Raw genomic sequence first — 17,755 nt, 5'->3', positions numbered from 1 at the left:
TTGCGCCGATGTACCTAGTTAATGTGTATGTACCATTATGTTCCAAAAGGCTAACGAATGCAGGGCAATGAGTAATAGTTACCTATCAGTAGTTACTATCGCAAGTAGGAGTCTGTAACATTTCAGCGGTAAATGCCAAGGACCGTAATTACTGCTAATGATTAGTTATATAGAAGCCAATTGATTTACACTATCCGTAAATTGCTAGTTCCGCCTTTATAATTATAACTTTATTAGATTTCTGATATTATTACAACTGTACCTATACGTATACATTGTGTGTGTAAACAAAATCGTACGTAGGTAAGCCACAATACGAGTATCAATTTCATGGACTTTTAAACTAACAAAGTTTTCGTTTTTAATTACCGAGGTCAAGAGCTGCAACTAAATAATGTGGTCCAAGGTTGTAATACTTCCAGATACGAAGATTGAGCTTCAATATAAGACACAACAAAGGAAACCACCTGAATACAAGATCGAGTGGTGATGAAGAGGCTTGACCCTATAATTGAACCAGCCAACGGCTACTTGCGCAATTATCGATTGTAATTGTAGCGAATGCAGTTTCGTAGCTTGAGGTACCGCTCTACAACCATTGTTGTATGAAACGTATACTTCATTCCTACAAAACTACAATGCAAAACTTTAAAGTTTGAATGTCAGTCTGTGTTTACCAGTTTTTTTGTTATTTTATTTTCAAAACGGAAAAAAACAACAGCTATGCGTAGACGCATCTACCGTTACCGTTACTCGCGAGCTGTCGCGCCTCCGTCCGGCTGCTAAACGACGGTATTATGCTAATGAATAACAAAAACTTCCTATACTACCTACCGTAATTTTGTTAATAGGTCACCGCCATCGATGATAAACTTTTTTATAACATCACTCATAATCCTGCAATTTTTTTGTTTGCTCGAAAGCAATCAACATTTACTTTTAAATTTATTCAGTATTACCTTCGATCATATTTATATATTGCTAAGAATTCTATAGCCGAAGGTTAAAACAACTTGTTCTCTAACGATGTACCTAATTATAGTCGAGTTGTTTGTAAGAGCTTTCTCAATGTGGGTCTGTGGGTTACGGGCTCGCAGGTCGAAGAGCCTCCATTATGTGAAGATTCTCCGTCGGCAATCAGCAGGCACGTAGTACGCTCCGTGTGTTGCATCATGGACTACATAAGGCACATGTTTTTACTATAATATGGAGCTGTGGCCAAGATTTACGTAATGAGATGCTTTTGAAAGCTCGCAAAGAATGGGATGAGAGATAATAATCCCGCCGCTTTGCACGCACTATTGACTCGAATACACGGAAACATCATTTAGCTTTGTAACTGTGTGAATTTATATTTTATCTCCGAAATTGACCGTAACTGTTAAAATTGCGTATGTTATGTAATAAAATCGTTTACTTATTATTAATACAATTTATCCTTCCTGCAATCCTTGTGATAGATTAGTTAAGTCAATAACATAAGTTATGTATGAATTTAACTTTTATGATCTGCTTATATGAAATCCGGTAAAATTAGGTTCAGTAAATTTGTGTTGTATGTAAATCTACATAAAATGATACAAGGTTGTGTGTGTGCTGTTACCTATATCAGTACTTTAAAAAATATTATCAAACAACAGTAATTTAAAGTACCTGATGCCTTAGTAAATGTGTCTAGACATATTTTTAATGATCTGTATTTCGATCATCATTATCATGTAGGTACATGCTATCAATGTAAGACCACATAGACCCTAACTCTACATACATTTTAGTATATTTCACTCTCACTGTATTAATACATACAAACGACCTTGCGATGTTAGAACTGTTATAAGATTGCACGTTACAAAGTAACGTAACTTTAGAGTTGTGGTGTAACCACTCACTCGAGCTCATCCCATAGCAAGTTGAGATCATAATATATACGCAATTATATTGATAGCAATTTACGATATGTATTGATACTTCACGATTTACAACAGCGTATTATTAAATTATTTATTGCACATGAAGAGCTAGTATTTTGTGCCTTGTCGAACTGATAATATTATTCAATCTGTTTAGGTCGGACGCCCTCCAGCTCCAGACAGTTGGTGGGTAGTTGAATGAGGAAGGCCGAGGACAGTGTACTGCTTTTTAGGGAGAGATCAAGGTCCAACAGTAGGTGACTGAATATATGGAAACAATGCTGTCTTAGTTCAGGCGCACGAATTCTAGTAAACACTGAATGTCCTATATTTAGTATCCAATAGTATCCATAGTCGCATGTCTCATACAGTCGTATCCCCTAAGCTTCATAGAAGTAAGACTGCGATAAATTTAAAAAACTGTAACGATAAATTGTCATAGAGTTAAGTTATTTCTGCTATGCATGTGGAGCGATGTGTGTGGTCACCGCGGCTGCGCGTGCGCACGACTCGAGGTGCTACACTATATTTGTGCCAAATTGTTATCAAAATAACTACAATTCTACAATTTAATGTTTAAAGCGCGCGTGAACCCACAATTATGTGCGGTATTAATGTAAACGTAGTAATATCATGTAATGTAATGTACATTGTTTAAACTGTCTTGGGTTGTTCATTTATATTGATTCATACTGCTATTATGATATTAGAAATATTGCTGAGTACCTACTTAATTGCAAAGGCATCGTTGGTGGGCTGGTGGCCATGTATGTTATTGTTTAAAAGCGAATAAATTGTTACTAATACTTTACTGAGAATATAACATTATAAATGCAATGTTATATTTACAGCAATTAACAACTTACGTTTTTAAATACATAATTACATAAGTAAAATATATAAGTACCAAGTAGGAAATCATTTGAAAAAAAGATAGTTATAAAGCCGAAAGAGAGTGACAGACTAACATTCGTTCGTTTTTTTCTCTTGAAAATAAACAACATGATTGTATCGGTTTACTACATATTACGCAACAGAGATTCTTGGATTAGCATATTGTCTCAGTAAAGTGCCGTTGTAGAAATTTATTTATAGTAGAAGAATGGAAGATTTCTATTCACTTTGTCTGGCCAATCACCTTCGACTCAGTTATTTTTTAAAGAAACTATTAGAAACACTTTTGGTAAGAGAAAAGTGGGTGCCCAACCCATTTTAACGTACATAAATCTTAGGCATTATACCTATGTAAGTAGAGTATTTATTTTAGGTGAAGTAAAGTATCAGGATCAATAACTAAACACTGACTCAGAGATACAGATCAGTTGATATTAGATGACAAAGACTGCACTAATAAGAGTCCTAGACGACATTTATATTATAAGGTGAACAATACCCCTCACTGAAAATGTCAGTGAGCAGTGGACTGCAGCCTTTCAAGGCCCTTATACAGAGTCTAGCTTCTTTGTATTATTTTTAATTTTACACTTCCTTGTGCCGTATTTGGTTTTATTCTTATTGTACAGGTAGGTAGGTACGAACAAAGTCATATTTACCATCAAAGATATATCTGAAAGTTAATATTGAATACCTATACCAGAAGATCATTATTTCTGTCACGCATTCGTGGTTCCTGATCGGATATTATCTCAAACAGAATATAGTAGATTAGGTAAATTAATACATTCCTATCATATCCAGTTGCGAATCTAATCATCCGTGAATGTCAAGTCAAAAGTGACGACAATGACAAATTCACTAAATCCGGCATGTATTATTATACCCTAACAAGATTATCTAGTAACGTAAGAAGTTGGGATAAAGCTCATTTTGAATAATTTTGATTCTAGTGGTGTAATGTAGTTAGTGCAGCAAAGAGGTCCGAGCAGCAGCTGGCCTTGCGTCGGATCTGGTATTTAATCACTGACGTGTTCAGCCAAATAAGGATAAAGAGAGCACGCAGCCAGTGAAGGTCGTTCACTTGTTCCGAAAATGTCGAGCGAAAGTTCGCAAGGAGTGTGTTGTGCAAACTTTTTATTGGATTGTATATCTCTTTGGAGAGTGGACATTTATGGAAGGAGTTTTGAATCGAGACGATTTGAATCGCAAGTGAGAGCTGCGTTCAACTCATCGTGGACATATTTTGGACGCATATGGAATATTGTGGTTTAGCGTTGCGGTATGAAGCCAATTTCGTATTTTATTACATGTTACATTGTTAAATCCGTACCTACAGCCTAGAGCCTACAGACCATAAATTACACTTTCAATTTTGGCTTCTTAGCCTTAAACTATTACCTACAAGTTTTTACCTCTAATTAGCAATAGCTATTAGTAAACTTACGTTCTTGCCAAGTTAATGGAGATGTCAAGGACCAGCTCGCCGACGCTCGCGAAGTCCTCCGGTTTCCAGTCACCTTTCGGCTGCGACACCACTGCAGAAAAAATATGCTTAAATGTAATTTAAATCGAAGTTTATTACAAGTAGCAGCTACATTTTGCATCTCAATGCAATAATACCAGCAAGTAATGAATGAATCTTACCATCAAGGCAATAATTTGAAATACTTAAATAGTCTCGATTGGTCGTAAAGAAAATAGTTAATTCAAGATTTTACATCTACTAGGTGATGGAAATAGTCAGATAAAATAATACAATAATGGGAATGAAAATAGTTCCTCGAATTATGCTAAGTACATATTGTATCGGTTACACTGGTAATGATTATAAGCTCCTAAATATAGGGTCGATATTTATCAGGGACGTTCACATTGCCAGGTCTCGTTGCTCCTCCATACAGTTTTTATTTCGCGATTATACGTGGACGTTGCTTATGTCCAGTATACATAGACCTGGCAACGGGAGGGTCATTGATAAAAAGCTGTACGATACGACATGAAGCGGGTAGTGTACTCACGGATCCTCTTCCTGGCGTCGAGGTAGGCCTGGTTGACGGCGTCGTACGTGATGCACGTGTGCTGCCCCTCGTAGCCGCTGCAACAAACATTATCATTATTATTATTAGTCTATCTAAGTCATCAGAAGTTTCAGTTTTTTTTTTATTATTATTTTTCTTAACCTCTATTGTCCCACTGCTGGGCAAAGGTCTCTCCCTGAACATTCCACTTATCCCTTTCTTGGGCCTGCTCACACCATTCCGTGTTAAAATTGTCCAAGTCGTCCCGCCATCTCTTTCTTGGTCTGCCTCTGCGCCGGCGGCCGTTGTTGGGTATCCATTTGGTGGCATTTTTTGCCCACCTCTCCGGCTGCATACGGCAGACATGCCCCGCCCAGTCCCACTTCAGTTTAGCAGTCTTGGCACCCACGTCAGCTATTTGAGTTTTGGAGCGCAGGTCGGTGTTGCGAATGCGATCTGTTCGCTTTACTCCCAAAATACTGCGCTCCATCGCTCTCTGACAAACCTTGAGTTTGGACTTTTGAGACTCAGTCAGTGACCATGTTTGAGCACCGTAGGTTAGGACAGGCAGGATACACATGTCAATGAGTTTACGCTTCAGGGACAAAGGTAGGTTGCCCTTCATTAGCGACTTCATGGACCAGAAGCTCTTCCAGGCGTTTTCAATCCTACGATCAATTTCCTTGTCCTGCCTGTTTTCGAAGGACGCTATCTGGCCCAAGTAACTAGTAAGTGTACTCATTGAAGTATTGTATTTCCTGCCCGTCTACCTCAACCCTACGTTTCGTGCTATTGGTCATAACTTTCGTCTTCGACCGGTTCATCATCAGTCCAACTTCAAGGCTTGCCGTGGATAGCTCTCGCAACATTTGTTGGAGCTCGGGTGCTGAGTGGGAGAATAGGACAATATCGTCAGCGAACCGGAGGTTTGTCAATTTGTGGCCTCCGATATCGATATAAGTTTCAGTATGTTGTATTAATTTTTGGTCAGTTTGCGACGAACAGCTTTTTTTTAGAAATATGCTGTTATGACTTAAAAGTTGAAGTTAGAATAAAACTAGGACAATAGAACAAATAAAACAGTGAAATGTAGATTACGACCATATTTTTTATGATACAATACCAGAAAAAATATAGTACCAATAATAAAATGAAGGGAGATGGTCGATGAACCAGTCCGTTACATAATCAGGTAGGTACCTACTCATCACTCAAAGTGCACTTTTCTGTTACCGAAGAGGTCAAAGTACAGTCTCAAACATTCAGTTCGGATAAGTAGCTTCATTTAACACGACTTGTTATATAAAAGTTATGTTATTTAATTTGAACTTTTTAATACGTCGTTTTCTAACTACTCGTACTCTAGCTTGTATAGAAATCTATTATAAAGTATTTATTTATGATTATTTTCCAATGTTTCACGCAGCTCTGGTAGGTACCTACGTATTGTACGTAAATACTTTGAGAATAACTTGCCTTGTTACCTTGTTAGAGAACAAGAAAGTGTCGACTTGTTATGGCTGATAAGGTCATTAATTTACGAAATTTTGTACAAATATGAAGAAGCAAACAATTGAGCAACACAAATATTATGCAAATAAGATGTTTTCTAACAATAACATCGAGTAGCAGTTATAAATATTGGATAGAGAGTTATAAAGCGGTCAATCGACAAAATATTTGCGAAAGCATTCGTTTTGTTTCCGTCTATCGAGTCACATGATGCTAATCCGCATTCATATATGCAAGGATCGTTTCGTAATTCGATATTTATTGTATAATATGTATTTGACTTTCCTCCGCCTTATCTTTATAGTCGACTTAAATGAACTTCTGTTGAGTGACTACTTCCTGCAATACAAAATATACACTCATTTAAATCTTTAATGTATTTATGTATGGGTGAAAAGATCAGCGCAGTTCACGTTGCATTCAAGAGCGTCTTTAATACACACACTCAGAATACTGATAGGTGGGTACCTTCTTGCCTTTACTTTCACACATAAACGATATCGAAGCTACATTTATTTAATGTAATGGGTATTTTATATTTGTTCTTAGGTATTTGGATTCATTAACCTTTGTTTCATCATCATAAAAAAAAAAATTACCATTAGCCAATAATGTTCCACTATGACACTGTTTATAGAAACAACTGGACATAGGAACTTTGGTTGAGTCATATTCGGAAACTAAATTGAAGCCTTACCTGCATGGGAACCTCATTTTCCGGAAGATTGTCTAGTTCTCATAGTAGAATCAGCGACCTTTCTCAACATTATGTAAGAAAGATGGCAAGCACCTTGTATGGCAAGTATTCCATAAAATAATAGAGCATCATTAAGTTGATTTTGCCATTTAGTTATTTTGTAATTTTAAGTTTTATTGTTGCAGAACTACATGAGTCAAATTTAAAGTTCCTGTACTGTTAGTTTTATTTGAATAAATAAATATAAATATAAATAAATAAATATGTGGGGACATCTCACACGCGGCCATCCGACCCCAAGCTAGGCAGAACTTGTGTTATGGATGTCGGACTGCTGATATATCTACACAAATACATAGATAGATAGATACTAAATATAAATATCAACACCCAAGACCCGAGTACAAATATCTGTCTTTAAACAAATATCTGCCCCAGCCGGGAATCGAACCCGGGACCTTCGGCTCAGTAGTCAGGGTCACTAACCACTACGCCATTCGGTCGTCACGAGCAATGAAAAAGACATGGAACGGCAATAGCCGCAGCCGGTGGAACGTTTTCATTGCTAGCGAGTGTATTTGAAAATGAATTTATTAGTGTTTCCCTCACATGTGAGCGGGGTGGTGCACACACGACAGCATCACTGGGCGTGACCGCTGACCAGTCCGACTGCCGACTGTAGAAAGTGGCTCGGGTTTCTAAACCCAGCTCTGCCAAACCCGCGCGGAAATTTTAACATTCATTATTGTGATTTCGCATATGGCAATAAAACTTATAATTACACCTTCAATCTTAAATTATTGCTTGATTAATTACCAACTTTGTTGCACTTATTGAGGCTGGTCAATTTCCCATGTATTTTTACAGCTTAGAAAAGTCGTAGCTTATTAGCATTGCAATGAAAATTAATAGAACACACTGAGGAAGGCTTTCGCTAAACCTGACCTCGAGCTCCTGAGGAGTAACGGGCCGCGGTTGATGACCGCTTCACTCAAAACTTGGCTTTGTTTGTACAATTCCGACAAACATTGTGCAGTCATGGGCGGTCTAGTATTCAAGTGTTAACGGCTTACTACTAACTGTTTGTCCCGTGGGATGAATGAATGCACTGTTAGACCTTGGTTGTGCCTTAATTCCTCCTGCAATAAAGTCTATATAGCCTTGAGTGTAATGGTAAGACAGTATAGATCCTACTTATATGTACTAGATATCCTATAAGAATAGTGCTGACCGTCTTGTTGTTGAGAGGAGTCTGTTGAAATAACGTTTTCTCGGCACACTATTAAGTCATTATGTAGTTGGGAATACTGTTAGCATGTCCTAGTATTTGCAATATATTTCAGTTAGGCTCATCGTGATTGATGGTTTCTTGAGTGCTTGAGTATGCCTGCGCCTAGTATACAGGCGGAGTTTTTAAAATAGCGATCCCTGATGATGAAGGGACCAGCTACATCTGTTATAAATCATGGGACGTGTTGTGTGTGATGTGTGTAGCACTGGTGTTTATGTGGATGTGCTTGAGCAGCATGTGAGCTTGAGATCGCTATTTTAAAAACTCCACCTGAATACTTTTAGGCGCAGGCCACCGTACCTACTATGAATTATACTACATAGTATTCTTAGATCCTCTCAAATGTTCATAACATCATGATTAGTTGTTGTCGTTATAATTATAACACATTTATTAATCAGTGTCCATTTCAATTTGACACTCTGGTGAAGAGTTGTCTCAGTTTTTTGCGATGTAATATCTAATTATGCGTAAGTGAAAACACCAGAACTCGTCTCTAACCTGTGTGACTCGATTTTCGATTACACACATGTGATCCAATATTATATTGGAAAAGATATTTAATCAATACACCAGTGATTATCGGCAATTATAACAAGAAAGTGGTCAGTTGAGCCGGCGACATCTGGTTCCTGCATATGCAAATTTACTAACATAATGTAGATATTACTCAATACAGAAATTCTGGGCAGGCATTATGCGTTCAATCCTTGAAAAAATAAAAAATATATGTTCAGCTACTTATTTGCTTAAAAATCACAAATAAATCCCCTTTACTATTTCACCACAATAGCTACGGGTCATTTTAAATGAAACTGAAATGGATTAGGTAACAATACTTTGGTCTGATGAATTTAATGTCAACAAATGTTTTCGCAAACATTTAGTAGTTAGTTTCAATAAAATAAATACCTATTCCTTCAATGGTAAACGTGACTTCCCCTAACAATCCTATTGTTTGGTAACCTATACGTATACCTGTTTCTATTCGCTACCGAATACCGAACAATTTACCATATAAAATACATCTCAAGCTCTACTAATTTAGCTGTCTAAAACATGGTGTAGAACGTAAATAATATTAGAGAAAGGATGTTGAAAGTGAACGCATGACCGTTGCCTCACCCGCAGGGTCCGCTGTATACAAGTGTAGGAGTGTTGTTCGATAATTTATACATCGCTTGGCTAACATACTTGTAAATATTTTATTATAGATAGGTTACAAAAGTCTTTATGCTCAAGACTAGTATGTATAAGTGATTGTATTTGACATGATGCGAATGGTCTAGGAATTTTATCTTCTGAAAATTTTACCATATTATCTAGTATCCTTAATACACGTGTATGTATATGTCGCAGGCAACTGGTTTAATCTCCTGTTTGATTGAACCACTAGCCCGTTCATTGGATGGCGCTATTCAGTTGTATGACTAAAGGACAACTCGTCAAGTCGTTGATTGTAACGTTCGACGTCTTGACTGAACGTCATTCAGCGAAGTCGTTGAATGGGATATAGTATAGCAACTTTGTAATGTCTGGTTAGGGTGAACATCACCAGACAAGAGTCAACAAAAAGACTATGTTACAAAGCTCTTATCTCACAAATTAACTAAACAATAACAATAAACGTACCTTCATATTGTTGTTCTTAATTATCCAGTTTCGCCACTTTTTTTCTTTGAAACTATTCGCCCGCGGCGTAATAATAGGTAAATCCATGTTGTCACACTATTTTAACACAAATAACGCACTTTAAAGCTAATTTATTTGCAAAAAACTAACAATATAGGTGCTTTTTGTGTCAGCTGTTAGCTGTTAGACGCCATATTTGTTTTATTCACCACCTGACTGATTTTAAGTCAGCTAACTAGTTGGACGTTTTGTGACGCTTGTACAATCAACGTTCGGCCTAGTCATACAACTGAACAGCGCCATCCAATGAACGGGCTAGTGGTTCAATCAAACAGGAGATTAAACCAGTTGCCTGCGACATATACATGTAGGTGATGAAATTTTAAACAATTCAACAGCTTCAGTAAAGTATTTCGGCCTTAATATGTCAGAACTTTCATGAGCCAGGTCAGTAAGATCACGATCGGCAGTGAAATAAACAATAGACAGTCGTCGATGAATAGACAAACTTACATTAAACTTAAGCCTCTGACTTTGAAGCTTTTGTTATATAATCTGTGTGGTGAAACAAACACGTACAAGGCAACCGAACTCGCTGATAATTAAGTAAAGGTCGTTTTTTTACGACTTTGACTTTCATCGAGATCTTCTTACGTCTTGGCTTATTATGAGTCTGAAACCGTTCATCTACAGTCGATTGACCTATGAACTGTTAGCTCACAGAAAGTTTGATGAACATTTCGTCGCCAAACTACGTACTTACAATATTGTGGTAGAAACGTCTACCTACAAGGGATAAATATTCCGAATATTCGGTGCGTTAACAGTTCATGGGTTATCAAATTGTGGAGGAACCGTAGTACGGTGGCCTGCGCCTAAAAGTATACAGGCGGAGTTTTTAAAATAGCGATATCAAGCTCACATGCTGCTCAAGCACATCCACATAAACACCACTGCTACACACATCACACACAACACGTCCCCGGATTTATAACAGATGTAGCTGGTCGCTTCATCATAAGCGATCGCTATTTTAAAAACTCCGCCTGTATACTTTCAGCGTTCTCCTCTCTATATATTTTTTTGTATTTCTTGTATTACCAGTATTTTTTTCTGTATGTTTTTCTGTTAATACATTGACAGCAGTGATGGTGCATTACGGTGGGATGACGAGACTGCGTCGGCGCCGCTTCACGAAGTGTGTCAAGTTTGCGCGCTCAGTTACGTCATGAAGATAGTTAAACTTGGTTAAACGACTACTTTGGTAATATTGGATTACTTTAGTCTAATATAATAGTTCACGTCTGTGTTTTGTTAATAGCACCAAGGCGAATAATTCTTTAAGTTAAAAAAAAATATACCTATACTTATCTCTAGTCGGAGGCATTTCCTTAAAAAATCAGAGTTTAAATGACCTCTAAGTGAATAAGCAATAATTATTCTGTATACTCTTCAAACATGACTTGCACTCGCACCGCCTACTATTGATTTCATACACGCTCGTTGACATTGGAGCTCCCAAACCGCGCGAGAGGTGATCCACATTAGACAGCATTGTCATAGCGCCCGCGGGCCCAGGGCACCTTGGCTTACTGGCCAATCTTGATAATCACTTTCCAATACAACCCCGATGACACAACATTTGCTTTCGTTTAAAAGTTAGTAAATGTAAACACAATGTTTATAGTAACATCATCTTCATCTTGTCCTTAACATGAGTAACTGACGTTGGAAGCGTTTTGTCACCATTCGCGTGGTTATTAAACACATACTCCAGTCAAATGTAGGGAACTGGATGACTACTCCAACTGCTCGAGGCGTTTAAGCCTTACCCAAAGTAGACCCACTTATAGATGGGTTCATTGTTTAGATACGGCACTTCAGAGGCTCCTTTTGAGCTCCCAATGTTATTATAACCTATAGAGACCTAGAGACCTGATACGACGACTCGCCGAAAACTGAAGGTTGTGAATTATAGGTCTCTGGGTCTCAGGAGGGTAAGTTTAAGTTGACATAAAGAGTGGTAGACAGTGACTTACAAGTTCCCCCGCAGCAGGTTGAGACTATAGTCGTAGGCGGACGTGCGGCCCGGCCCGGCGAGGTACAGCGCGCAGTCGTTGTCGTCCCCCGCGGCCGACAGCGGAGTCAGCGCCGCAGTGGACGCGCACCCCAGCGCTAACACCACTAGCGCCCTGGAATTATACAACTTTATTAGGAAGTGGTACACCCCGTCTTCGTAAAGATTGTGTAATCGGACCATCAGGCACAAGAGCCATAGGTAGACCCCATAGGTCGTGTAGAATATTGAGAAAAAATAATAATTATCTTATTGCATGTGCGCGTTACCGCAAACGCAATTGTTAGCGGTAAAATAATTAAATGATCGACTATATTTATTACCTTTACGTTGTTTGTTATTGAGAATTACTTTATTTGCATAGCACTGCTCAGTCTGTGTCTTTCCTTTCGTTTCGGTGTCAATATCTTTAACCTCTGTTCAACGGGCATCTTCGGTTAATGCAACAGTTTATGGAGACTTACGTGTATAAAATTAGGTACAGTCTCAGCACTATTTGTTCGATATGATGAACCTTGTACTTGAGATTAGTTACAGATACTCGTGTAGATAAAATAAACCTTACATTGATGCCCGTTGTTGTAGTGTTTGGCGAATTAAATTAATTAATACTTTTAAAAGTTTATACCTACATGTGGCGAACACAGACATCAGTTAAACTGTAATAATATTTATCAAAGGATTAGTTTTTTGCAAAATTAGCAAACAAACCATACAACCATACCTTGCTCTAACTGACTATGCAATTAAATATCAAACCATACACGCCCATAAATATTATAAATTCAACGGCCAGTTTTGTCTCGTGATAACAAGTATAAAAAATCAATACGAATTCCGTAGAGCAATTACTGTTTGATATGTTTTGCCCGGTGGGTAGTTAGTAGGTAGGTAGGTAGGTACTATTGCGAAAGCTTTTGATACTGTCAGGTCAGTCCGTATCACTTGAGGCTATTTATCACTCAGTGTTACCTCTATATACATTATGTATTTATCGCAGCAGTCACAAGCCCTGATCATTAAGTTATATCGAACAAGCAATTCATTTAGACTCATATGGAGCTTACGTTCAATTGACACTTGTTTAGAATTTAGATTGATTGATATATTTTCTGTTACCAATTGCTTTTTTTACAGTGAGTGCCCCACTTACAGGCATTGCTCGGTTTTACTATAGACGAAACTTATTGCATGTTACCTATGTCATTACCTAGGTTTTGAGGTAGACATACTCGTACCTACCCTATTTGGTTTAACTTCATACCTAAGTAATGACATAGGTAACCACTAAAGAGGACTATCCAGACTTTTACATTCATATATTTTTTTTATACTGCCAAGTCAAGTGAGTGTTAAAAGTTTGACCAGTTATTACATAACTTAATGTAACGAGAAGAAAAAAAGAGTTTGGGTTTTGGTCAAAACAATAGGTCATTAAGATAAGCGTAGTGAGTTGTTCGCTGGGACTTGCGACTTACGACAGACTCTGGACCGCCCCGTTTAAGAATGAAAGTACCGCGGTGACCATTTAAAGACCGGCGATTGCGAATTGCTGATATTTATAAAGATAAATTATAGTGCATTTTTCGAATTATAAAAATGAACGGAGTATATTCTATGAGTATTGAGTAAATGATGTGACTAAACAAAGTCGTTTCCCGCACTGTCTCTACCCTGTGAATGTTTAAAATGACTAAGATTACTTACTAATAAACATTTATCTACGAATGCCTCAATATGTTACGTGATAATGATAGTTTCGAGAGCATTCTGAAAGTGATTAAACGATTATACTTTTAATTATATTCCATCATTTCATAACTTTAACCTTAAACTAAATTAACCTTGAATTTCGTAATGAGTTGTTGATATGTTTCTACAAATATTTTGTTATTTTAATGGGATTCTCTCATAGAGAGCAGTAAATGTGTGTTGGTGTTTGTGATGCACTCGAGTTATGTTAATGGGGTCTTGAACCTAGCGGTTTAAACCAGAATATGATTATAAAACAAAGCCAACCAAGTTTTCCAACACCAAAAGGTGTAAAATGATATTATGGTGTGACAATGGGGTACACTACATAAATCCGAATTACTTTTTTACGAATATGAAAATAACGATTTTTAAAATTACGAATTTCATAGTTCCGAATAATTCACAATCCCGAATTTCAAGTTTCCGAATAACGAAAATCACGAATAGTCAATAGACGAAATTTCAAACAACATATTTATTAAAATCACGAAAGTCAATTTTCCGAATATTATTATTTTGATGTTTTAAAAGTACGACCTTTTATTATAACGAATTGTTAAAATTACGAATCCCGAAGTGTTAATATTCCGAAAATACAAATTCCCGAATGTATTTTAGTTAACAAGAAATAGTTATTAAGAATAGTGTGTTTATTAACAGCATAATCCGTATACAATTTAACAATATTTTTTAAGCTATATTATGTGAAACGCTCCGCTCCGCTTTGTTTTTCGATATCTATGTGCACCTAACCCGCTCCTCCTCGCTTTGCTCGTCGTCGCACCTATCTTTAGATTTAGGTCCTAAGGTTTTTAAGGTTAATCACCGTAAAAATCCAAGCAATTTCATTGCTTTGTTGTGTTACTTAACAACAAATACTACAAATAGTTTTCTATTTACAATATTTTTACTCAATATTTGAAACGCTCCGCTCCGCTTCGCTGCGCTCCGCTTTGGTTTTCAATATCTATGTGCACCTAACACGCTCCTCCTCGCTTTGCTCGTCGTCGCACCTATCTTTAGGTTTAGGTCCTAAGGTTTTTAAGGTTAAACACCATAAAATTCCGAGCAATTGTTTTGCTCTATGTTTGAAACGCTCCGCTCCGCTTCGCTGCGCTCCGCTTTGTTTTTCGATATCTATGTGCACCTAACACGCTCCTCCTCGCTTTGCTCGTCGTCGCACCTATCTTTAGGTTTTGGGTCTAAGGTTTTTAAGACGTTTACGTTTTTTTGTCAAAATCACGAATTATCACATTTTCGATCGGGATTTGAATTTTTCGTGATTATAATAAATCGGTATTTTATTTTTCGTATGCTTGAGTAATCGTATTTTTTAACGTTCGTCTATTTGATAATCGTAATAATAAATCTTCGTGATTATAATATTCGAAATTATAATTTACGTGATTTTTAGAATTCGGCATTTAAAAAAATCGGTATTGCAATATTTCGTAAATTATAAATTCGGTGTTTTCAAATTCGGAAAAAAGTTTTTCGGAATATTTGGGTGTTCCCGTGACAATGCAGTAGTAAAAATAAAGATAACGCAGATTTCTGTTGTTTCGGTTTTCTCCCATATAAGTTGCATTAACCCTTCCTTCATTGGAAGGAGACCCGTGCCCCAGCAGTGGGAACGTAATGGGTCGTGATGAAGTTGCATTACAGAAGGTATAGAATAACAAAAGGCATATAGCATAATTAAGTCAATTTCATAATCAGGCACATCAGGCCTTATCAAAAGTTTATGGGGTATGTCAGGTATGTGATATGTTCCGTAAGTTGGTTCCCGGTAGATTGGGGTAAATATTATAAAGTAGTTTGAGTGGAGACCACGGACAGGCGGCGTTGCATGAGACACCCTTCGGTACGCTGCCGCTGGATCAACGACCTAAACAGGTAGGTAGTGGCTGGATGAGGACAATGATTTGTATTACAGAAAAGAGCCATCCGCTCTATATACAAACTTGGTTCCAGGGATTCATTGAGAGAACTATTTAAAGAAATTAACATCCTTACAGTTCCATGTCAGTTCATTTTTTCCAATTTAATGTATGTACGAAAGAATATTTCAACTTTTGATACAATTGGCAGTAATCATGACATTAATACTAGGAACAAGCATAAGCTGGCTTTTCCAGCGATGCGTCTGGCGAAAGTTAATAAATCGTTTTTAGGGTACTGTATTAGATTTTATAATAAGCTTCCAGCAGAAGTTGCTCAAATGCCAGAGAATAAGTTTAAGTGTTACATTAAAGAGAAACTCAGTAAAAAAGCTTATTATAAAATTGATGATTACTTAGAGGACGTTAATGCATGGCTGTGATAAGTAGTTAGCTCTGCTCATACTATTATAATAATAATTATTAAGCTTATATGTATTGTATACCAACTAGTTTTAAGTCTTTTTTTGAAAAGATGGCTCAGGAGTTTCTTGCCTCCGTTCTTCTCCTTAGACAGAAAGAGCCCCCCCTTATCCGAACGGAGAGTAATTTGTAAAAATTGACGTTCATCAGAAAATTTTATATTTGTACGATGAATAAAAAAATTTGAGTTTGAGTTTGAGTTTGAGTTTGAGTTTTGATCGTAATGATGATGTAGGTTCCCTGCTGTCTATCCCCAGTGGGAAATTCATGGGAGACACAACAGCCACGTGTTACTTCAGCACCCCATGAGACATTGCCACTGAGATATATTATATTTTGCGAGAAAAAGCTCGATATGAATTTTCAACACTCGGGACCATGGGCAATAAAGGAGTGTGAAACTTAACTTTTAAAATTATTGATATAAATATAATAGTAGTGTTTTTTATAATTTCTATTTGTAACGAGCTACTTATATTATTATAGTGGAGCTTTTATTTTATCATTTACCGCTCACTTCCATCTCTCAGGTCTGAATTTATAAACATCTCTAGTCACATTAAATAATCTACTTAACGACATTATTTGGAATCGATTATAATAATTAAAATGATTGCACAACTGTTTACCTAATAATAGTGCTTCCATTAGCAGAATAGAATACTTTTAAAATGTAATGTTTTGTGTTTAATGAAAAAGTGAAGCTCTATTTGTTTCCCTAAATCTAATTAAACCCAGCATTGAGAGACAGGCAGTGATGCGGAGCCGTGACGAAGGCAATTCGCTGCGGGTGTTTCACAGACATTACCCACCAGTGATGTAATTGATTAAGGTATACAAACCAATGGATTGGGTTTTTATAATCAGATAATTCAAAAGTACATTTTGTAATTTTAGTTTTTGTTCTTTGAAAATAATCTAACCGTTGCAGTTGCAATAAAAAAGTCCCCATCAAAGGCCCCTAAATCTATCTTTACATGATACGAGTATAGTAATATAATTGGTCATACTTGTTCCATTGTATAGAATGCGTATTACAGATCTTATTCAAATTCACTATTGATCAAGCAGCGTTGTTCGTAAATATTTTCCAAAATACTTTTAAATAGAAATCTTCATCTAACTTCTACTTTATTACTATAAAGTCATGCTCAACACAAGCTTTGCATGTACAATATGATGTATGTTACTGTAGTAAATTAAATCTGAACATCATGCTTATTAGATTGCTTTCAGTGGCTCGTAGCGGCTACGCGGCCGCCGTCGTAGCGCGCGCTACGTCAACTTGCTCCGTGTAAAAGAGTTCAACGGGGTGCGCTACGAAGTATTTTGCAAGTGCGTTGATAAAATAAATATTTCTAATGCTTATTTAAATCAAATAAATATACTATGAATAAATATATACTATATTTTATAATAAAAATATTATTTAAAAAATATTCAAATAATCAAACTGAAATATTTACCTCAGCATCATCATAAAAACACAACACTTTCAGTCACAAAAATCACCATGCGGTTGGTCACCTGATTCCTCAATGCACCGAGAACTTAGTAAAATGAGGCTTTATGTTATGCGCGTGCGCAAGTGTCAGCACGCGCG

The 17,755-nt window shown here is 36.9% G+C and overlaps 1 protein-coding gene across 1 annotated transcript in view; it reads right to left on the bottom strand.

Moving 5' to 3' along the window:
* Positions 1 to 17,755, bottom strand: part of LOC105384906 (peroxidase) — a 26,467-nt gene extending 8,712 nt beyond the window's left edge. Inside the window, exons 1-4 of the mRNA XM_011555197.3 lie at positions 17,619 to 17,755; positions 11,997 to 12,149; positions 4,826 to 4,902; positions 4,252 to 4,342 (exon numbers count right to left, since the gene is read on the bottom strand). Of these exons, the coding sequence (XP_011553499.2) occupies positions 4,252 to 4,342; positions 4,826 to 4,902; positions 11,997 to 12,149; positions 17,619 to 17,632 (335 nt within the window). The 5' untranslated portion in view covers positions 17,633 to 17,755. The remainder of the gene's footprint in view (positions 1 to 4,251; positions 4,343 to 4,825; positions 4,903 to 11,996; positions 12,150 to 17,618) is intronic.

The sequence above is a fragment of the Plutella xylostella genome, chromosome 6, assembly GCF_932276165.1.
Source record: "Plutella xylostella chromosome 6, ilPluXylo3.1, whole genome shotgun sequence".
NCBI classification, from domain to species: domain Eukaryota; kingdom Metazoa; phylum Arthropoda; class Insecta; order Lepidoptera; family Plutellidae; genus Plutella; species Plutella xylostella.
Note: the sequence above shows the minus strand (reverse complement) of the source record. Positions and strands in the feature narration are given on the sequence as shown.